General features: G+C 46.9%; 1 protein-coding gene across 4 annotated transcripts in view; it reads right to left on the bottom strand.

Annotated features, from left to right (window-relative positions):
• Window positions 1–24,157, bottom strand: part of LOC144115717 (SH2 domain-containing protein 4A-like) — a 336,736-nt gene that overhangs the window by 9,179 nt on the left and 303,400 nt on the right. For all 4 annotated transcript variants that reach the window (XM_077650196.1, XM_077650197.1, XM_077650194.1 and 1 more), the window contains 3 exons: window positions 12,323–12,517; window positions 10,377–10,533; window positions 6,617–7,100 (listed from right to left, as the gene is read on the bottom strand). In XM_077650196.1, the coding sequence (XP_077506322.1) occupies window positions 6,617–7,100; window positions 10,377–10,533; window positions 12,323–12,509 (828 nt within the window). In that variant the 5' untranslated portion in view covers window positions 12,510–12,517. The remainder of the gene's footprint in view (window positions 1–6,616; window positions 7,101–10,376; window positions 10,534–12,322; window positions 12,518–24,157) is intronic.

The raw sequence follows: 24,157 nt of genomic DNA, 5'->3' as shown, positions 1-24,157 counted from the left end.
TTCCCCTGAAGCACTGCTAGATCAAGATTCACAATGGCAAACGTACTGAACTTCCTACCACGTGGAAGTCTTGGTTACTTTCACCACAAACCAGCTATGGATGATGTGCCCTTTCGGGTATCTGCTCTTCTTCCTGCGCTATTAAATAAAATTTCTCGTCGGGTGTAAAAAACATATTGGCAACTTAGGGAGGCAAGAGGTGGGGGGGAGCTTCGGAAAAACCAGCGCGCCCTCTATTTTTAGAAATAAAGGGCGCGCTGGGAAAAACAGTTACGGGGTGGGTGCGTACGTAGGAAACTCACTTTCTGCGACTCACTGTACGAACGTTCTGCTCGGTGCTGACGGCAACAAACAGCTGAGAAAGCGATACAAAAATGAAAAAGCGCTGGTAGAAGAAGAGGCAAATAAAACAAAAATCATGTCCGCTTCAGCACGAGGTCAGACGCAGTCATCGTAACATCGATGAGTGAGCATGACCAAAGCGAATTTTCATACCGACCGGTTCAGTAACTGCTCGAGATAAGATACGTGTTCACGTCTTCAGCTTCAAAGCTTGGAAGCTAGCTTTTACCTCGTATTCCTTGCTTCTTTTCCTAAGGTGATACAGTGCAGTCTGCGGGATTCCATTTTTTGGTGCACGATGCGTTACTGCTGTGTGCCATCGTGCAGGTCGAGGACAGACAGCATCGATGCTAATGTCTCGTTTCACGAGATATCCAGTGACGATGTGCTGCGTGCGCAATGGCTGAAAGTGATCGGACGCAAGGACTGGCCACCCAACTAAGCGCCGTCTCGCTCCACCGTCTGCAGCAAGCATTTTCTACCTGAGGACTTCAGAGAGGGCTGCAAGAGGCGCACACTGAAAAAAGGGTCGGTTCTGAGTATTCTCACCTCATGTGCCCCGCAAATGCAAGCAGCGAGCTCGCCTGGAAGCTGCAGTTATATTCCGGTCAAACGTCTGTCAGAGGCGGGACACGAACTCGACGAGGACGGCGTAGCAGTCAAAAAGCCTCGCATGGAAGAGCTCCAAACCACTTGTGATGAGCTCTCTGTTGATGCTGCGGGAGGCACGTTTGGTGGTCCTGTTCCTTACATCACCGGTGACCACATGGATGTAACCAGCTCTGTCGCCTCTTCAGTACCATCCTTGCACAACATCTCACAGGATTTTACGTCGATGGCTGAAGGAGCGTCTACAGAGCCAGGAACACTCAACGCTGTGACCGTAGTTACACCTTGCGCAGAAATGACCAGTTCGGCAGATGTACCTCGGCAACACAACCATGCACCCCCAAGCCCGTTGGTCGTAGGATCACCTTCTGTGAACACGCTTTTGAAACCTACCACTTCTCTCATCCCTGCATCCCACCCGCAAGCGATGTATACTGCAACAAACGCGCTTTCACTGCCTGGCAGTGGTCGGAGGGACGCCAACAGAGTGCCCGTGCGCCGAAACGTAACACCGTTACTGAAAAGAAGTTACAGCTGTCAGATGGACCCCATCAAAACAAGTTTCAGAATCGTGGTGGAACGCAGGAAATGGAAACGTAAAGAAAGAGCCCTTCTACAAAAGATAAACACCCTTACGCAAACGATGGTACGTTACAAGGAAGAGGTGCGCAAGTTGAAAGAAGATTCTGGAGTGAGCGCATTCTTGAGAATTGTAGAAGCTTCCATGAAAAACGATCTGCAAGCGTCATTTATGCACGATCAAGTGAAGAACTACGGATGAAAACGGCCGTCATGGTCGGTAGCGACAATCAGATATTCGACCATCCTCCGCAGCCTCTCTGCAAAGGCATATGAATACCTGCGGTCAGAATGCCTCCTTCGTTTGCCTTGCCGAAGCACTTTGCAAAAGTACCTTGGATTCACAGCCGGACAAGTCGGTTTCAGTACTGTCGTAAGCTGCAGGCTGGAGGCAGAATTGCTGACCCTAACTGCTTCTCAGGCAAGAGCATGCAGCTTAATAATAGATGAAATGCGAATCAAGGAATGGCTGCCGTATCATAAGCAGCGTGACGCTTTTTTGGGAGAAGTCGACATGAGCCCAGAATTACAGCACTTGGTGAGCACCGAAAATGATGAACTTGCCAACAGTTTGCTATGTTTTTTGCTATGTGGTCTTAGCGCACGCTTTAAGATTCCTGTCGCCTATTTCTTCACGAAAGTTAGCACCGGAGTCCAGCTTGCTGAGACCATGACGTACGTCATCAAGAAAACTAAAGAAATTGGTTTTGAGATCGTTCGCTTGGTGACAGACAACCATAAAAGCAATGTCGCTGCAATGGGCATCCTCTGCAAAGGGGCTGCCACGGCCATTGCTCCACACCCTTTGGACGAGTCCAGGCGCATTTTCCTTGCATTCGACCAGAGCCACATCATAAAGAATGTAAGGTCGCAGTTCCTGGCAAAGGATATGGGGGGCAACAAACAGATTACAGCGACACCGCTGAAGAAGCTCTACAAAATGCAGTGAGGCTCAACAGTGAAGCCAGTGAAGTTCCTCACGCGTCGCCACTTGTATCCGTCCAACATCGAGAAGATGAGCGTAAAGACTGCTGTACAGATTTTTTCCCCTCCGGTTACAGCAGCCCTGGAATACATGAAAAGTCAGGCCGGACACACATGCGATGCGGAGTTCGTGTTAGTGGGCCCAACGGTCGAATTCATGCTGGTAATGCGCCGGTGGTTCGTCCTCATGGATGTTAGCAATACAATGCAACACATTCACAAGAACGACCCGGACAGCCGACCGTTCACCGACGGCGAGGACCCGAGACTAGAGTGGCTCGAGCAGGAGTTCATTTCTTACCTGTCGAGGCTGAAAGAAGAAAGCAGCCAAGAGAGCTGCCTCAGCAATGAGACACACCACGAACTCTTCCTCACCACCAAATCAAATGTGGAGTGCATACGTTTTTTATTGAAGGACATGGGCTTCAAATTTGTGCTCACTTGAAAGTTTTCCAGTGATCCAATTGAGGCATTATTCGGATTTTTGCAAAGGTCCGCTGGTTGCAACGACACTATGGATGTGGCCAGTGTAATATCAGGACTGGAAAAGATGCTAAAAACACGCATCGTGTCTTCCTCGATGTCAAGCAATGTGAACTGCTCTACATCATTCTGCAGTGTCACTGCCATTTCTGCTAAAGTGACCCCCAACAGTTGTTCGACAAAAGCTTTTTTCCCCACTGCCGCCGAGGAAAAACTATTGCAACTGTGCATATCTCCAAGTCATCGCCTTCCGGGTCCAGAGTTAGCCAGCATCTCGATGATTGACGGATACATCGCTCGAGTTATAACAGAAAACTGGAGCTGCGAACGCTGCATTCAACTTGTACAAAAGCCAGTCGGAGACTCGCCAATCGACTGCCTCATCAAGTACCAAGATCGTGGAGGGCTGAAATACCCTACAAAGGAACTTGTTTCTGTGTTGATGGCGCTTAAGGCCTTTGTGGACGTTGTGCTGCAACACAGAAAGGCCATTACCAAGCCACTCAGAATGAGTGTCGAACACGCCGTTAAAGTTTTGACGAAGGCTCCTGTGCTGGTGTGTGACAACGAGGGCCTTGCTCACAGAAGAATGTTTTTAGAGCTTTTGTGCACGAAGCTTATTAGGCCCCTCCTTAGCAACCATGCCCTTGATATTACGGACCAGAAGTCTGTCGCCAAATTATACGCGAAAAAGCCACTCTCACGCAAAGTGCTCAAACTGTGACTATATGTGATGTTGAGGGTGCATGGATGTTGGTAAAGGTGGCATCACTTTTATTGCTGAGTCCGGCCAGCCATATATAAGAGCTAGATGATGGAGGTAGCCCAGTACAGAGAGATAGCTGCGGCTCCATCCGGGCGTTAGGTGAGTTTTGTTTCGTTCGCTATTGCGATTCGCTCGCGTACGAGGTGCTTCGTCCTGCTCCCGTGTACGAAAGTGGTTGTCCTACACTGAAAATTTCGTTTGACTGTAAATGAAAGTTAATAGACAGGAATTCTGTAAGTGTAAATGGCTGTAGATGCAAAGAGTTGTAATTTATATAGCATCAGACACATGCAAAGTCTTGTATGTGTTATTACTGTATATAGTTGTAAATATATGTAAATAAACGTACGTAAACACCACCTTCTTTTATACATTCTATGCTGTGAATTCTTCAGCTCCACATAGATAAGCTTAAAAACTCCCAGACTTCACGCAAAACTGAAAGCAGCAGACGCAAGGCACATAATTAAATGGTGCCATTTTACTGCTGCTACGATGACAACAGTTTGTCAGCTTTGCGGGCCACATCATCATTTACCCGCACAAAACAATTTTCTTTAACAATGCGGCCACGAAACGAAGTAAAGTAACAGCTTGCAACGCTTTGTTCGTCTGCAAGGAACAGCAAATATTCAGCGAGAGGGGGGGGGGCACTTTGTTGTCCGAAAGTGCGGTGAGGCGAAAACCTTTTGCGCAGTGTTGCTGCTTGTGTCGCTGATGTGTGGTGGAGATGTTGATTAAAGAGTGCGCAATTGTTTATGAATTTTCTAATATCTTTACTTGAATGTAACGTAATCAGCTGGGTGAATGTCTGCTTCTAGGTCATATTTCGAGGTGGGGGGCAAATTTTGGAATGGTCTAGGCCAAATTTGGAGGTCACTATCGTGTTCGTCGTTGTGAAATTAGGTTGAAAATCGATTTTGGTCCAAATCTGTCGAATTTATATTTCGGGGGTGGAGAGGTCAAATTTGGAGGTCACCATCGTGTTGGCCGTAGTGACATTAGGTTGGACATAGATTTGGTCCAAATCGGCCCTGTGGTCATGAGCCTATAGTTGCTTTCGTACTAATAAGTGGCGCAAACACTCCAAGCAGCGCCTCAAATATGCCAGCCGCAATCTTCAAGTGATCAGCGGCGCGAACGCCTCAGCCCGCCTCTGCGAACAGCGAGCAAAGCTCCAGCCGCTGGCGCTGGAAGAAGCGCCGCGCCGCGGATGAAACGAGAGCTACACAAGAAAGGGTACAAAGCCAGAATCTGACAGACGCATGGGGTAGGAGAGGGGCAGAGCGATAACCAGAATGCCAACAGCGCGCGCCTATACGTAAGCATGACGCAAGCAGTCCAACCATCTGGGTAGCGCCGCAGCGTGGCAACTAACTGAAGTGAGGCGTACCGGCGGCTCCCATTGCGAAGCAGGCGATTCGGCTGGCATTGCAAAAATAGAGGAGACACTGGTCGTAGAATACAATCACTGCATATTTTTCACACTGGAAATATTTATTGACATTTTCACAAACCAAGGCAAAACTGTAGGTTGTGAGAAACGCAATATAAATTAAGGCTCCTTAATAAGTTGAGCCTTCTGAGACTCACTAATTTCTCTGAAATATCAGGTCATGGGTCTTTGCACTTCGCCTCAGTTCAAATCCAGCTGCAGCAGCCAGGATTAAAACATTGAACTCGTGCTCAGCAGCCAAAAGCCACAGCCGTTGATCCACTGTGATGAGTACACCATGCAAATATGAGCAACTTGTCAGACCTCAGCATATATTAGAAGCAGATATTTGTTCCAAATGTGCTTGGTCTTAAAACTGCTAGTCTACCATGCTAACAAGAGTGGCTACCAACATGAAACACCAGCAGGAAAGTTGCTGAGCTCCCACCTTCCAGCACTAAACAAAGAAACTTGCTCACAATATACCCACTGTCATGGCTAAGCCCACATTAGAGCTTCCCATAGGGACAGGCACAGCTTTCACGGCTCTTGACACATAGGGTTTCACTGGAAAGTTGGTTTTGATTTTACCAACTTCACTGCTTGATACAATTGCAATGCACTGCCTACGATGGTATAATGTTTGAAAAAATACATTTCTCCGTTGGTATGCAACTTTCTCAGCTGCAGAAAACTGCACTGTTTTCAGCAATGTTACAAGACTGTAAAATTATAAATTGTCAGTTCTAAAGTCCCGAGGCAACACATGGTCTATGAGAGATGCCGTAGACGAGGGCTCAAGATAATTTCGACCATTCAGGGTTCTTTACCAAGCACTGACATCGCACAGTACAAGGGCCTCTAGCATTTTGCCTCCATTGAAATGCAAACTGCTACAGCCGGGATTGAACCCGCGCCAGGTCAACAGCCAAGCACCATAACCACTTAGCCACTGCAGAGGCTACGGATCAATTTAGACTGTCCGGAGTTATCTAATGTGCTCGGACATTGCCTCTTGCGTTACAGCCAGTGCTCAGTTATTTTGTAACTTATGGCCACAGAACAACTAAGCAGTGTTATTATCTTAGGAGGATAGATGTGTAGGCCAGCTGATGAGACATCAGGAGGCTACACACCGCAGCAGAACACAGGACAGAGGGAGGTGTCGTCACCTCCCTGTGTCGTCACCTCTCTCTGTCCTGTGTTCTGCTGCGGTGTATAGCCTCCAGTGTCATTGTGTTCTGGTAGCACTGTACAAGAGATGTCACCTTCTGCACATGCTCCAGAATGAGCCAGAAATTTAGCAGCTCTGCACAAAGATGTCAACTTTTGTATATGTTGCAGAACGAGAAAGAAATTTAGTAGCAGTGTACTAGAGATCCCAAGGATGGCCCTAAGGCGAGAAGGAGCTCACTCACTCTTATCTCCTGCTGCTTCTGGGAAAGCCAAGTGTTGCGGTCCACTGTGGCAACCCGGGAGGTGGCAACCGAGTCTTGCAGCAGAGCTGCCACTTCCCTCTCGAGGGAGAAGCATCCTTCCAGGGGCTTCTTGCGCCGCAGCCGCACCACCTCTTCAATGCCATCTGTGGGGATCTCCGGTGGAGGCGAAGGTGTCGCTGGCACCACAACGATTTCCTTTTGCTGCTGCTGTAACTGCTCCTGCTGCTGCAACTGCTGCTCCTGCTGCTGCTGCAACTGCTGCTCCTGCTGTTGCAACTGCTGCTCCTGCTGCTGCTGCTCCTGCTGCTGCTGTTGCTGCTGCTGCCACTGCTGTAATTGCTGTTGCTGTAATTGCTGTTGCTGCAACAGCTGTTGCTGCTGCTTCTGCTCTTGTAACTGCTGCTGCTTCTGCTGCTGTAACCGTTCCTGCTGTTGCTGTTTTTGCTGCTGCTCTTCTAGCTTCCTGTTCACAGAATATAAGTTTTTTTGTTTTTTTTTGCTTTATTCGGCTCTCAATAGGCTTGCCAAAAAAAAAGGGCACAAGGAATATAGACTTTCTAATGTCATCTGAAGGAAGACATCACAGCACTTCTTTGGTCTGAATAGCTTCCCACGAAATATGGTATAGGTGACAAGAGAGAGTGTGTGCACATGCGCATGCGTGTGCATGCACATGTGCATGTGTGTAATGCCAGCAATGCACAAACACATGCACATGTGCATGTGTACTTTTGACCATAACCATATGTACAGAGGTGAGTAGAAAAGACCAGCGCAAGCGACCAACCACCAGAGCACTGGAATACTAAAGTGCAGTGCCAGCGTTCCCAATGTTCCCCAACATGCTAATAATGAAAATGGCAGGCTGCTCGCACTCCTCAGTTTAAGGGGAGTTCAACACACAGTCATCACCTGGAAACAGTTGTTTTTGATGAATGGCTTACTTCAGAGGGCAACCAACAGGTCAAGCTGGAAAGAACACTTTACTTTAAAGGGACACTGAGGAGAACCCTATCAATTTTTTTTTTTGTTAGCAAAATCTGATAGTTCGGCATTTCATGGCTTTGTTGCCGCTTGTCGGGCAGCGAAAGATGCATTTATTTCAAAGAAATTTGGATTCGAAGTTGAAAAAGTTTTTCCCGCCACTCTGATTCAAACTCGAGAACTCTTATGATGACATGGAGAACTCTTATGACGTCACAGGACAGAGTGACGTGAAACGTGACGTAAACGGAGACTCCGTGATTTCCGACCGCTAGCGGTGCGGTCTAGCAGCTGCCGAAATGAAAGCTACCGCCGCCGCACGTTGAAGGCATCTATCAAGGGTCGCTACCGTCGCTCTGTTTACGTTTGCACCAGCGTCTTGCCAGCGTTGCGATGGATCCCGTTCCCGAACCCGACGACGTAGTTCTCGCAAAATCTCCGGCCTGCATTTCAGCGACCTCAGCCCCACAGAGCGTGCGATGCTTTTGAGGGAGCACGGTTAGGTTAGGCGCCGGCGGGTCGTTTCCCCCTTCCTCAGTGAGCAGCTGTTGCAAACTAAATATCATAACCCCAGTGCAGGGAGTCGCGAGGCACCAGGACAAGGTCGGCGCGTTGCGCCCATCGGAGGCTGGCCGGGGCTTTGGGGCCAACGGATTGGGATTCCTTGAACGGCGCGGTTGCAAGGGGCAGCAGGCGGCGTCGACATCTCCCACGGTTGCAAAGGCCAAGTTATTTATTTATTTTACTGCCACAAAAAACGGATAGGTGCTCAAGGGAGGTCGCATTTAAAGTGGGCGCATTGAAACTAAAGCCGACGCACGACGCTTCAACGGCTTCCGCTAGATCCAACGAGTCCACTGGATCTGGCTCTCTTGCCCACTTGCATGTACCTTCATATGTGTACCGTGAATGGATCAAATTAGCCGAGAGCTCCAAGAGAACAGCTCCGCCCAACTGCCGAAGTTATTGAACTACGTCACAACGTGCACCTCGCCGCGGAGTGGAATCAGTCTGGCCGGGCCGGCGGCGGCTAGCGCACTCGGCGCGAAATAGAGACATGCTCCAAGTCTCCCGCCAGTGCGGTCAGAGTGCGCCGAAGCCGCCGAACGCGTCGGCGGTCAAGCGCTGTTGGTGTATAGAGGGTCTCGCTTTGGCCAACTAACGTCGCCGTGCAGCGCGCGCGCGCGCGTTACGCCGGAGCATAAACGCGCCTTAACATAGCCTGCGCTTAACCGCTAAACAATGTATTCGTTGGCGACATCTATAGGAGCCACTGAAAACCCCCGCCCACTCACTGATTAAAAAAAATCTGTGCCGAAGTTCGGTATTGAACCAGGGCCTTTGGCGCTTGAGGCAGAGACGCTACCACTCCATCACGACGGCTCAAGTAGCAATTGTCAATAAAGGCGCATCCAGTGAATGCACTCTTCCGATGCAGAAATCTCCGCGCTTTCGCTACGCATATCCTGGCCTAACAGAGCTAGGCCATCAGCAATTTTTCTGAACTGCCTTGTACCTTGTCTCCCGTCCCTAATAAATGATTTCTGTTAAGTAGTTTGAAGTTGACTGGCACAGCCGGGAATGTTTCGCCGGGCGAGCGTGCGAAGACACAAGTGCTGCCTTGTACGATCACCGACCATCGTGCCATCATTGTTTTTCATCGACCGTGGCGATCATCTGACAAGCCTTAACAGGCTCCTTCAAAGGTTAACTAGCACTTGAAGCGGCACTTGGAGCTCCTCTGCTGTTCTGCGCTTGTAAATCGAGGCGCGTCAAAAACAAAACCACGGGGCATGCAAAGCCCATAGACGCAAAGCGCTTTAACAAATCGAAACTCTCCTGACCACCTGTGGCGCCGCCAAGCATCGGCTTTCTTTGCTTCCAACATTCAGGTTGCCTTTTGTCTGCCTTCCTTGTGTGATAAAAGTGCACTATCGGTTTTAAAACAAAACTTACTTCAATATTGAACCACGCAATCTTCCTTTGTCAGCCTCAGAGATTCGCACCCCATGTAGGAAGGAAAATTCCTCCAAGGTGGCGTCTCTTGTCCTACGACGTCACCACGCTTGTACTTGCGAGTTTGGCCTGTGGCGGCGATATCTGTATTTTGGTTCTTGCTATTTTCTACCTTACAAGAGCTTTGTTTTCAGTAAGAGCGGTGTTTTTGTGATCAGGAGCTGGTATTGTATCGATACAAGCCAACTTCAATTTCTCCTCTATGTCCCTTTAAGTTCACTTCAGTAAAAAAATTGGTTTCAGCCGCATGACGGAAACACGATTATGAAGAACGAGAGAAAATCCTTCCAAAACAGTGGTTTCATTTGGATGCCACCGAAGAAAATCAAGCCAGCTAATAAAAGTGATGATTAGGTTCGCTGTGCCTGCGTTCAGCGATAACAGGATCTTCAATGAAATGTAATTATTACGAATTAATTCCTAGGAATGAAGATATCAGTCCTCACCAAAACCCAGCAAAAAAAGAAATGCATATGCACAGTGACACACAGCCAGCTAACACTAGAGCAAGTGCTGTGTTTGACTAAGGTTGCTTCCTGCCAGGCCCCCCCCCCCCCGCTCCTGCTCTATCTGGTCATTGGTCATTTGTGGCAATGTTTTTTACTCACCACTGTGCAGAGATTAAGAATACAAAGCCTCAAGTTCCAAACAGAATGTAATGGTATGCCCTTATTACGATCGCATGCACAAGTAATTGCCCCATTTCAAATTTTATCGCAACAAATATCCAGAAGCCCACCTGAGCTGGAGTGCTTCTTGGGCTGCCTGTATGCGAGCCTTCTCCTTAGTCTCCCGTTCAAGGATTTCCTCAATGCTCGAGTCTTCAGGGTGCTCGCCCATCACCCAGGTCCATGGCTTGCCATCAGAACCCAAGAGAAAGTCCACACGCTTGCTCCCTGCATGCATATACATGTGCATCAGCATCACAAACACAGTTGTTTTGGCTAACTTGTAATGTGAAGAGCATGCAAAAACATGCACACACAACAAATTCATGCAAGCTCCCATTTAGTACAAGCAGCCTAAAGTGCACTGAAATATTTTTGCCAACACACTACACGCACCTATTCATAAATGCTGGCTCCTTTTGCCACTGAGTTTTGCAACTATAACTAAAGATGATGCAGTAGCGAGTTCTGTGATGCAAATACGATGCAGCTGTTGCTGCCTTTCTGCCCCTTAAAAGTATACTGATCCAAGCAAGCAAGCACTTAAAACAGTTATAACTACAAAATAACCTTCATACTGTGACTTCCAGGACAGTATAATCAAACCAGAGCAATGATTTCTCAAGTTTGATAACAGTCTCAGAAGCAACATTTTGATTTAAAAAGCCAAGAAGCTGATTCAGCCTGGAACTCTCTTTTAAAAGGCCCCTGAAGTGGTCTGCACTGAGGGAAAGAATAAACTAAAGATAGGTTTTGAATCATCCATCATCCTCCAGCATAACTTTTCGATCTAGCTTATGTAACACGAGTTATCAGTAATTAAAAATTACCCCCTTCCTTTCCTGTCTCGGCTCATACACCGCAAAAAATGAACTAGGACCACGCTCTGCCCCCATGGTTTACTTTTAGGGAGGGGGGGGGCACCCCATCATGGCACAAAATTGGGGGGAAGACGAAGCAAGCAATACGCCAGCCAGCCATTCAACCCCTCAACTTCCTCCTTCGTCCACGGCTGTTCTTCCAGTTATTGGCAAGCCAATGACAGCCTTTCACGACTGACATCACAGGGGCTTCACGTCGCTATATGGCAAGATTTGTGCGAGACCAGCACCAGATCTCATCGTGAGGCATGGGAATGGGCATTTTTAAAAATAATTTGTGAATTATCAGCTTACTTTTGAAGAAGCTTGTATGTGACATGAACGCTCAATGGCATTTATTGTAAATAACGCACACATTTTACAGCCACTTTCAAAATCAGGCCCATAAGGTGTGCATCCTGGCCCACAGTGTTGCTTCTAGCATTCAAACTAATATTCAATGCTATTAAGATTTCGTACCTTATGGCCCACAGCAGACATAGGTGATATAAGTACAGTGGAAAGCTGGGCGAGCTGATATGTATTTGCATGCATAAAACCATGTCCAGCATCATCCTGTGTTTCTTACTGTGTTTGCACCCTTTCCGCTGGTTTTATTCTTGCACATATAAGAAGGGTTTGGTCTTCACACAAGGAATGCATGCCATAAATTGTCTGATCGCAACAGCCTTTAATGAAACCAAAATAGTCGAATAACTGGCCTAATGAAACCAACTATGGAACTTATGTCATTGTGACAAGTGGTTTGCTTTGGTTTATGGGGTTTAACGTCCCACAGCGACTCAGGCTATGAAAGACGCTGTAATAGAGGGCTGCGCATAATTTCAACCGACTGGGGTTCTTTAACATGCATTGACATCGCACAGTACACAGGTCTCTAGGATTTCACCTCCATCGAACTGTGACAGCTGCGACAAGGATCAAATTCACATCTTTCAGGTCAGCAGCCAAGCTCCATAACCACTGAGCTACCACAGCCGGCAGCTTACTGTGACAAGTGGGAATAAACTTATGACAACCATAGCATTCATGGTGCTCACCTGAGTATCACAACAGAACAGAGAGACTCATCACAAAGTAAACAGCAGGCAATAGCAAAAGATTACCACAAAGGGCACAAAAGGCTTATGGCGCACCTGGCTTACTGCTGTTGCTAGTGGTGCCATTCTTTTTGTTGTTGAAGGCGAGCTCTTTCTCCCGCTGCTCCCAACGGCGCACCTGCTCTTCACGCATCTTGCAGAACAGGATGTGCTTCTGCTCATCGTCCAGCTCAGCCAGCAGCTGGGGGTCAATGTACATGTCCCGCAGAATTTGCTGAAGCATCTTGACACCTGCGCATGTCATAGAAACAGGTAAAACACCATAAGTCATATAGTGCCTCACCACAACAGCCCACTCATTACAGGTTTGGCTAAAAGACAGCAACAATATTGCCGCACTAATTATTACAGTGAGGGCTTATGTAGTCTTGCTCATGCCTGCAGTTAGTTTCAACCCAATAAAAAAACTGCTCAGAACAAATTAATCAAGAATCCTTTGTGCATACATCGAGCAGGTCGGACTGATGTCCCACTTGCTCATTGCCAGGTAGAGCACGTGACGTGAATACTCAGTGTGTGCTGCTTCGGATGATAGGCAGACGTGTGCCCCACCCCGGCCACTTGTGCAGTGCACCACACAAACAATCCATTAGCAACAGGGCGCTATGTGTACACAGCTTTGTACATACAGTGTTTCTATGTCGTAAATATGTGCAGTGGACACTCGCGCGCGGTTATAATTCGGACAGTGCCTGGACACTCGCGCGCAAGCAGCACAAACTTATTCCCTTTTTATACTTTCGTAAACATTGTAAACAGTGTATAAACCCCTCCAATGTCCTTTCTCTGTATTACTCCCCTCTGTATTCTCCTTGCTATCCTCTCCCTGTCCCTTTATTTCCTCCGGCCACAGCTCAGGTGCTTAAGGTATTGATAGCAACTGCCACGGCTGGCAACATCTTACTCCCTTTTTTATATTTTTGATTAACACGCCACTACAAATTTAAGAGATGCACATTGTTCTTTGATGCACTGCATTACAGCACAGGGCAGTGATGGAAGGCCCCAAACACCTGGTTCTGATGCTACTCAAAAGAAGCACGAATGGTTGAAAAACAAGAAAACACACTGTGTTAAGACATTTCTGATGTGACATTTGCTCATTACTTGGCAGCTCTAAATATCCTTGTTCAGTCATACTTACACAAATTATTAAGGTGATAGCCTTTAATGGCTCATACTCGCGGTGACTGTCCGTCTGTTACATCGCCACCTAGGTCACGTGACCTTGTGATGTCACGTGTCCTTAAGATCACCGGGAGATCTAGAATTCGGATAAAAATTGCTCAAAAACAAGGAAACGTGGATGATGACGTCACATCAGATGAAGCAGTGTGATCCGCCGCCAAGCAACAACTGCCGACGCGCTGCACATGCGCAGCGTGACGTCACCGCTTCCTCTGCCATGCTCGCGCCAGCTGCTCTTCTCCTCTGTCGCGAAATGAATTCAAGCGCGGCAGATTCAAATCAGTGCAGTGCAATGAGTCGTGAACAGCTTTCGCCTTCCGGAAATTAAGAGATATCTAAGTGCCCCCAATGAATTTTTTTCTCCACACAAGCACTGACCCCAACTGGTATGGTATGCAGGATATAACATCGTGAAGCTACACACGGGCTATGAGGGATGCTGTAGTGGAGAACTCTGGATTAATTTCAGCCAACTGGATTTTTTAACGTACACCAATATTCCACACCGCATGGATGCCTTTACAATTAGCCTCCATCAAAGTGGTTCCATGACAGCAGAGATTTGATACCACAACCATTGGTGCAGCAGTTGCACACCATAGCCAGAGCCAGCACAGCTAGCACAGAGCTCAGCAACTATTACATAACTGCGGACTTTATTATGCTGCGGTTGAATTTTCATTTCCTGAACTGCATCTGGTTGCCCCTTGAAGTTCAATTAACACTACACTAAACCTTTTAAGCTGAGAACAATTGTGGATGACTGCAGGTGGCATGGTATCTGCACAGCGCCAAGAATATTCAGTGCTACTAATTTATCACTGCCGTCGTTATGACCTGGCAACTCCCTGCAAACCTAATTTTGTGTAGCCATTATACATGCACAGGATAAACTATGCTTTTTGACAGCTATGTCATCAATTTAAAATGAATGCTGATGAATGTTGTCCAGCACAGTTAATGTTGTACAGCATGAAACAAATTTCCCTTAAGAATGTTTAGCAAGAACCTGTACTAAATGCCAAATATAACTTTCCTTAGCCATCTGATCTCTATTCAATATAATAGGTTCATATGTGTAGATCATTGACAAGTCTAGTGAAATTTCTGCATGAAAAGTGCATGGACTGGAGAGTGGAAAAGAGCAGCAACCTGCACACCACTGAGCAAAACACACTTATGGACATGGTAGTGTGCGCTTCGGCCAGACAGTTTCGCTGCAACACTATTGGAAAGCCACATTTCCTTGTGCTGCAATACCGAGACTTGTACTTTCGAAGTAAATGATATGGCTGTCACTAACAGCAAGCTATAAATCAATGATTACAATGAGGCACCCTGTTTTTAATTTAACAGCACGCTATTTATGTTTCTTTGATGTTTTCTGATGTCCACCACCAGAGACAAAACTGCGTCAAAGAAAATGGCCTTTTATAAAAAAAAATGGTGTGAGAAACATTCAGTGAAACAGCCAGCATACAGCCATCTCTTTAAAGCAATGCCGTATTGGCCTGCCATCACAAACCACCACAAATAGCAGCAGTAAGTAAGTACTGTAAGAACATCCTAAATGGTATGGAGGTATGAACACCATTAAAGCAATTTTTCTCACAATGGCAGGAGTTTGAAATGGCAATTTAAATAAATATAGCTGATATAATTTAATAGTCAAGTTGTTAGAAATTACACACGCGCTTTCAAGGACAGTTCAGGTGATCAACAGTAGAACTGAACGACAGCTGAGCTAACTGCCGTTGACCTGCCAACAGCAGTTCAGTTATGGCATGGTTCTGAGGTCAGGGATCGCAGTAGAGCGGGCCACCCAAGATGGCCGCGGTCGTCGGACCTGCCCGTATCGTCCGAACCGGCGACATTTCCAGCTGCCGCGTGCCATCAGATCCTCGCTGGTGTAACACCTAGCCTACAATTTCCACTAATTGAATTCCCCTAAACATGCAAACATGTCAAGCGGTGTCATAAAAACTGCGGTTACTGCGGTCAGCAGCTAAGTATACTGGCTAGAGCTCTAAAGCCAAGCATTCTTCTATTGAATTGTCTTGGCTCTGCGCGGTGTTCTGCTTTGGCGTACGCAAATAATAAAGCTTGTACCCTTTTACTACGTACAAAAACTGCAGCTCAATTAAGTAAAGCATGAAAAGAATGCCTAGATTGGCACGTGATTGAAAAGCTTCTCAATCCTTAGATATCACCGTGTTCTTTTGTTATGCGTGAGTCAACTCATCAGTCAAGTGAGCTGCGGCACACTGAGTAGTTTACGGCGATGTCGGCATGCACATGGGTCATGTTCCGAATGCTACATTGCAGGGATTGCGTGAGCGTTCTGAAGTTTCAAGAGGTCGGTGTTGTCCTGAAATACAGCTACATGTTGACTCGAGGACCAGATGACTTGCCAGTTTTCGAATCAGGTGATCAGTGTGTCAGCACGCCTTCAGTTGCTGTCTCTGAGACAGAACTCTTATCTGTCTTCTGGGCACTGGTGACATAAATGATTCATCATTTATTCACATTTAAAAGCACACGACTTCAAATATAAATCAGCTGGTTGTGCAGCAGTGTCCATGTCGTGTTCCTTCGCTAGAGTCTTTGTGCAGTTTCAGTTGCTTCATCTGTGAAGGCAGTCATTGAAAAAAAAAAAAAGCAAAGCAAGCAACTGCCTGGATTACACGTTCACACCACAGGAGAAAAACTACGCTCAGAGAACATCTATTAAAATTGATCGGAGTATACTGAACTTAAAATTAACTGAAGTGCAAAGCGTGAACATAGTAAAGAAAACAAAATTACCACGTTAGTCCAAAAACCTAACTCCAGCCTGAAACACAGCTTATTGAATATTCCGGTCAAAATCAAAAAGCATGCAAAATGTCAAAGCGCTGCCGCCATTTCAACAGGGAAACACAAAAAATGCCAAATTTCAATGAGGTCATAGGTTTCTACGAAAGCTAATTTGAAGCTCTCCCTCCCGCACCTCAAACATGGTCCAGGCTCCATCGCCCCACGGCATACTACCAGGATTGGCATGAGCTGTCAAACTTCCGCCTAGTGCACGCCGCCCATGGCAGCATATCGTGTGATGTCTGAGTGGAGCCCATTTTTGAGGTGCCTGCTGGAAAACATTAAAGCTGCGTCACACCCCTAGTGTTCGAAGACTACAGCTCCTAAAATTCTGGGAGCGAATATAAAAAAAAATGCTGCTCGAAATTTAAAATAGTTTCGAATGCTACAAATCGAACAAGCAGGATACCGATTCGCAAACTTCAAATATTAGCGCGTCTCAAAGAAATGGGAGCCACGTAGAGTAGAGCGCGCAGATGGCTCCCGTCGGGCCTAAGTTCTTCCCCGCTAGATGCACCTGCCTCGTCAAACATGTCGTTCGACAGTTCCAGGTGGTCTCCTGAAGTCGCTAGAAGCATATCAGCGCTGGCAAATTTTCAACAGTTGGGTTCAGCGCTTCTAACAGTGAAGGCTTTATTTTCGAGTGTCCTTCGTGATATGGCATCTTTCAGCACACAAAGTTACGTTGTCCCATCGTGAAGAGCGAAATACCCCTCCCCCCGACCCCTGCCACAAGCAAAGAAGAGCAAGTGCAGCACGTACTGATATTCAACAGGGTTCCCACATCAGTAAAAAAAAATTGCTGGTGGCCTAGCTCTGTTAGGCCAGGATATACGTAGCGAAAGCGCGGAGACTTCTGCATTGGAAGAGTATTCACTAGATGCGCCTTTATTCATGCTTCAAGCTTGAGCCGTCGTGGCGGAGTGGTAGCGTCTCCACCTCCAACGCTAAATGCCCTGGTTCGATTCCGAGCCTCGGCACAGTTTCTTTTTTTTTTATCCAGTGTGTGTGTGTGTGTGTGTGGGGGGGGGGGGGGGTGTTCAGTGGCTCCCATAGATGCCGCCACCGAATATGTTGGTTAACGGTTAAGCGCAGGCTCTGTTAAGGCGTGTTTATACTCCGGCGTAACGAGCGCGCGCTGCGCGCGCTGCATGGCGGCATCACGTCGGCCAAAGCGAGACCCTCTATACTCCAACTGCGCTTGACCACCGACGCGTTCGGCGGCTTCGGCGCACTCTGACCGCACTGGCGGAGACTTGCAGCACGTCTCTTTCTAAAGCCTATTTCGCACCGAGTGCGCCAGCCGCCGCCGGCCCGGCCAGACCGGTTCGGCTGCGCGGCAAGGCGCGCGTTGTGACGTCATGTGCCTCCTCAGAGCACCGCCACGGCGAAATCGCAAGTTCGCGGCCAGTAAAGCTTTCGCTGTAAAATAAAAGCATGCGGCATCTCAAAATGCGCCGGTCAGTGCTTCGGTTTCAGCTCGATCCCGTGGGCCACAGCAGCGCGTTGGAATGACGGTTTCGGCAGACTTGGGGACACTAGTCAAGGTAAACTGGTTTTTCGAAGCTTTGTGTGGGCAGTTCAACCTCATTGGAATCTAAAAGCAGAATTCGAACATTGGTTGCAGTAAGACAAGAGGAACAAATCTTCCGCTCGGCGATCATTGCATGAAATCTGCTTCCGCATGCTCGTGCGTTATTCTTTTATAGTTTGCGCGCTATTGATGAAGTGACACTACTCGGAGGCACCAGTCTTGACGAGAGAGAACTCGTAAGGCACATATGAAGGAACGAAGCCTATGCTGCACACCCAAAAAAGGCAGTGGCCAGTGACTTGGCTTGTTTGGGTGGAACCTGCAAGCGCGCACACCGCGTCAACCTGCGTGGATCGAGTATGCGGGCACCGACCGACCGATCGCTCGGGCATCCTGACAGCGGCAGCGTTATGTCCGACCGCTACTTATGTTGGTTCCGAGCAGCTGTAAATGCAACGAACGTGCAGTGGCGAGCAGCCCTGTTTAGAGCGCGCCGACGGTGCTCTGCGGAGCAAGTCAGCGCCATCTAACGTTATGCGTTAGGCTCTGGGTTCGAGTTACGCGTCTCGTGCGCATGCGCGGCAAAAACGGAGGGATGCCTGCTCATCGCTTCCTTGCCCAGCCCCCACCTTATGATAATAATAATTGGTTTTTGGGGGGAAAGTAAATGGCGCAGTATCTGTCTCATATATCATTGGACACCTGAACGGCGCCGTAAGGGAAGGGATAAAGGAGGGAGCGAAAGAAGGAAGAAAGAAAGAGGTGCCCTAGTGGAGGGCTCCGGAATAATTTCGACCACCTGGGGATCTTTAATGTGCACTGACTGACTGACATTCAGGATTCAGAAGAAGGGGTGCCGGATTTCTGCCATGGCATGACCCATTTCAGCACTCCGCGCCGTTTGCAGTCACTCGGCAAGGCGAACGACGACACACATTCGCCCATTCCTGTATACAGCAGACGCGGCAGCATCCGTCGCCGCGATCGCAAGCAGCTTTCTATTTGCACCACAGAGAAACTATATCGACAACTGCCAGTGCAGGGCAGCTTCCCTTTGTCCGTCTGATGTTCCACTGCGCAGGGAGAGCGTACAAAAGCTCTCCCATATCGTTAAGGGGACTCTGCCGCAAAGCGCCATCAGTGCCAGCGACTATTTCAGCGCGGCTTAGGCGCGCTGTGGTTGCAGACAACACAAAGCTGCCACGCATCGCCAATCGCCGCCCGAAGCAGCTATCTTCCTCACTATGTGACGGCTCCCTGTTTTCCCGGCTCAGCACAATGCACAAGAACAAAACCACGACCTCTCAACTTCGCGGTGCCGCTTCCATCACAGTTTCCCACCTTCGCCCTGCGGAGACTGACGAAGCTATTGACAACAATACACAGTAAACTACCATGAAAAAATGTTGTGTTGTGTTGTGTTGGGTTTAATGGCACATAAGCAGCTAAGGCTATCATGCGCTAGGCTCAAGGTATATGAACACTTTTCTGTAGGTGGGAGGAAACACGGTTGTGTAGAGGACTTAAATTGCTATTTCGTTCTGGTAGTAATAAGAGAAAGAAGAAATTTTATAAATGGCTGAAAATAAACGCTTTCAAGAAGGTCAGATAACCTCAGTAGCCATCCTTGGCTGGGCAAGGATCCTGAGGCTCCCAACCATTCAAATAACCACCTCAGCCCTCTTCTCATGGAATGAGAAAATGGCTGAAATGCATCATATTTTAAAGCAAAGCTGTGAATCAAAGTTTACAGTCTCTGAAGAACATCTGCCTCTTTTAAAAAGCTAAAAACGGAAGATATGTTAACAATGGCATTTTCGCCTAAAAGCAGCGCTGGGTGTAAAGGAATGTATTCATTATAAAACTTCGTAAAGTGCTTATTTCTTAGTTTTTCGAGTTTTGCACAAGAGAATAAAATATGGTTTATTGTTAGTTCGTCTCCACATCTTTCACAACGAGGTTTGTCTTGTTTCGTTAGTAAAAAATTATGTGTAATGTGTGTATGTCCAATGCGGAGACGACATAAAATTACTTCAATAAATCATTCCTGGTGCCTACAGGTCTTCCATTCACCCAGGACAGGTTTTACAAAGTGCAGTTTGTTGTTAATCTCGTTGTCCCAAGAGGCCTGCCATTTTTCTCTCAATTTATTCTGGACTGACTTGATGCAGTCCTTATGTGGTATGTTTACTGGTTTTATTTTTGCGTTAAGGGCAAGTGCGGCGCTTGCATCAGCCCTCTCATTTCCGCTGATGCCCACGTGACTGGGAACCCAACAAAACTTTATTGTCTGTCCTTGTGAATAAGCTCGTATTACATTATGTATTATGTTTCCTATTAAGGGTTCAGTTGCATTTCCGGGGTTTATTGCTGTAATTACGCTGAGAGAGTCACTGTAGATAACACTGTTCTGTATGTTTTTCTTCAATATTTGTTCTACAGCTAGAGCAATGGCGTAGCACTCTGCTGTAAAGATTGAAGCGCACTGAGGCAGCCTGACTACTTTTTCCCATTTCCCTTGCACTATCGCGCTCCCTACATAGAGTGCTGTCTTAGAGCCATCTGTGTAGAAATCTGTGCAATTGTTGTATTTTTCACTTACTCCAAGAAACTCTTGCTGTATATATTCCAGTGGGGTATGTCTTTTTTTAATGTGTGTCAGTGCGAAATCGCATACAACAGGAAACAAGTACCAAGGTGGCAACCTATCGGGTCTCTGGGCAACATCAGGAAGTGCATCTAGTATGTTTATTTCTTGGCATATTTCTTCAAAGCGGAGGAGCAATGGTTTTACAGCTTGAGGTTTGTTGGTGAACAATGTTCTGGATGGGCATTTTGTAACTATGGTGTAACAAAGATGTTTCGGTAGGGACCTTATTTTCAGTACGTATGCACAGGTAAGCATTGTTCTCCTGTTGGTGAGGGTCGGTTCATTTGCTTCTACGTGAAGGCTATTTATGGGTGATGTTCTGTAAGCACCAGTTGAAAGGCGCAACCCGAGGTTTTGTACTGGATCTAGCTTTTTAAGGTATGATGGCCTCGCAGACCCATACACTATGGATCCATAGTCTAACGAAGAGCGTACTAGAGAGCGATAGATGTGCAATAGGCACCTCCTATCGGATCCCCAACGCTTCCGTGAGAGTACTTTAAGTATATTCAGGGATTGGGTGGCTTTCTTTTTTAGGGTGTTTATATGTGGTAGAAACGTAAGCTTTTTGTCAAAAGTTAAGCCTAAAAATTTGTGTTCTTGTTTTACTGGAAGTGTGGTGTCGTGCAAGTGGAGGGTGGGATCAATCTGCAGTCCTCTCTGCAGCGAGAAAAGAACCGCAACAGTTTTCTGTGGAGAAAACCTAAATCCATTTCTGTCCGCCCAAAGTGCTAATTTATTTATTGTGAGTTGTAGTTGTCTCTCACAAGTTGCCAGGCTAGAAGATGTGCACGCAATTTGAAGGTCATCAACGTAGACCGAGTACATAATGGACTGTGGAATTATACTGGTTAAAGAATTCATTTTTACTATGAACAATGTAGTACTTAAAATGCATCCCTGAGGAACGCCGTTTTCCTGAGTAAAATTATTTGAGAGGGTTGCGCCGAGACGAACTTGGAAAGAACGGTTGGATAAAAAGTCGCTCAAATATTTCAGCATCCTCCCGCGGATACCAAGTTCTGCCAGGTCGCGAAGAATCCCGAACCTCCAGGTCGTGTCATATGCCTTCTCCATATCGAAAAAAACTGAAAGGCAGTGTTGTCTGTGTATAAAGGCCTCTCGGATTGTGTTTTCCAGGCGGATTAAATGGTCGACTGTGGAACACGTTTTTTTAAAACCACATTGGTGGACATCAAGAAGCTCTCGGGATTCTAGAATAAACGTTAATCTAATATTTATAACACTCTCAAAAGATTTGGCAAGACAGCTTGTAAGGGTTATAGGCCTGTAACTGTTAGGGGAGGTTGGTGGCTTTCCTGGTTTTAGAAATGGAACAATAATGGCTTTTTTCCAAGCAGCTGGTATTTTCCCTACTACCCATATTTTGTTAAAAAATTTTAACAGAACTTCTACAGATTGCTCAGATAGATGGGATAGCATTTCATAATGAATTTCGTCGGGGCCTGGTGCAGTTTGTTTACCTATAGACAGTACTCTCTGTATTTCTTGAAGTGTAATCAAATTATTGTAAGGCTCGTTTGTGCTGCCTGCCGTAGGGAGTCTGTTTTTCGGTTGTGTTTTTGTATTTTAAGAATGACTGTGTATAGTGGGAAGAACTAGAAACTATAAAAAAATGTTGCCCCAAAATGTCTGCTTGTTCTTTAATACTTGTCTGAATTCCAGGATCCGTCAGCAGAGGAAGGGTGAATGGGGAATAGCTGCCATTTACTTTTCTGACCTGCTCCCACAGTTTTTTTGATGTTACCGAGCTGTTTATGGACGACACATAATTTTGCCAAGACATTTTTTCCGCGTTCCGCCGTATATATCGGGCTTTAGCTTTTGCCTTTTTGAAAGTTATTAGATTTTCGTGAGTAGGATACCTACGAAATACACCCCAGGCCTTATTTTGTTGTTTTTTGGCTTCCCAACATTCTCGCGTCCACCATACCTTGTGGTTCTGGCGCACCACGCCTGTGGACAGGGGAATAGCTAGCCGTGCAGCATCGATGATACGCTTTGTAAGAATTTCATTGATTTCATCTATGCTAAGTGTTTCTGAGTAAATGTCCTCTAATCTGGCCTTTTCTCTAAACAACGCCCAATCAGCTAGATGTAGCTTCCATCGCCGTGGTTTGGTCGGGATGACTGCAGGTGAGGATGATAGGCTTATAAAAACTGGTAGGTGATCACTCCCAAACGGGTTGTCTAAAACGTCCCACTTAAAATCACTAAAAACAGAAGGTGAACAAAAAGACAGGTCTAAACTACTCATTTTCCTAGACGTTGGGGAACAGTATGTGGCCTTTTTCGTATTTAAAAGACATACATTATTCGTCAGGATAAAATCTTCGATTATTTGACCTCTAGCGTCACAGCGTTCGCTTCCCCACAGGGAGGAGTGAGCATTAAAATCCCCAAGTAACAGATATGGCTCCGGAAGTTCTCTGATCAGTTGCTGTAGGTCATAGAGTGTTAACATAAAATGTGGAGGAATGTATACGGAACAGATTGTTAGTGTTTTATAGCTTACGATACTGACTGCAACAGCCTCAAGTTTTGTTTTGAGTTTAATTTCTTGAGCAGGGACACCGCTTTGAACGACTATCGCGACGCCTCCCGATAGCCGATTTGCCTGCTCTCGATCGCGTCTAAAAGTTTTATAATGTTTCAGGATATGTACATGTTGTGGACCAAGATTGGTCTCCTGAAGACATAAAGCTGTGGGTAACATTGACCCTAAAATATGTGTTATATCGCTGTAATTCCGCATAAGTCCTCTACAATTCCAATGGATTAAAAAAGCCATGTTTATGTTTTTGAGAGGAAATGAAAGGGGATTTACTTTAGTAGTGGGCCCGTTATTAGGGGCCTGTCTTTTTTCCGCTCAAGAGAGCTGTTCCGCCTCTGTAGTGGAGGCGGAATGGCAGTTATATCCATCGCCTCACGAGATGCGCTGGAGGACCGCGGGGAAGCCGCGGGTTTGTGGGTTTCAGTCCTCCCCCGGTAGGGGGAAGTCCTGCGGGATGCCGACGCATGGACCGGCGCTCCCTGCTTTGACACTGGCAGGGCAGCTTTCGCTGACCCTGCCTGGGGCGTGAATGGTCCTGCCATTGGCTCGATGGAAGTGGCCTCGGCAGCGACCGGGGTGCTGTGTGGTGCACCGCCCCTGCGCACCACATCAGCAAAGCTGGATTTTGCTGTGAAGGAGAACTGGTTGGTAACGGCAAATCGCCTTCTTGCTTCTCTAAATGAAATGTTTTCCTTGGTTTTTATCGTGATAATCTCTTTTTCCTTCTTCCAGGACGGACAGGCCCTGGAGTATGCAGCATGTTCTCCTTCGCAGTTAGCGCAGCGCAGGGCTGCGTCACATTCCTCAGAAATGTGATCCTTGGAAGCACATTTTGCGCACGTTTTGCGGCCGCGGCAGCTCTGTGAGCCGTGGCCAAACCTTTGACAGTTGAAGCATCTTCGTGGGTTTGGAATGTAGTGTCTGACATTTACTTTCAAGTATCCTACATCGATGGTTTCTGGTAATGTACTTGTATTGAATGTTAAAACCAAGTGTTTCGTCTCTATTTCTTTATTGTCTTTCCGGATTTTGATTCTGTATACATCTGTGACATTTTGGTCAGACAGG

Source organism: Amblyomma americanum, chromosome 1 (assembly GCF_052857255.1).
Source record: "Amblyomma americanum isolate KBUSLIRL-KWMA chromosome 1, ASM5285725v1, whole genome shotgun sequence".
NCBI lineage: Eukaryota > Metazoa > Arthropoda > Arachnida > Ixodida > Ixodidae > Amblyomma > Amblyomma americanum.
Note: the sequence above shows the minus strand (reverse complement) of the source record. Positions and strands in the feature narration are given on the sequence as shown.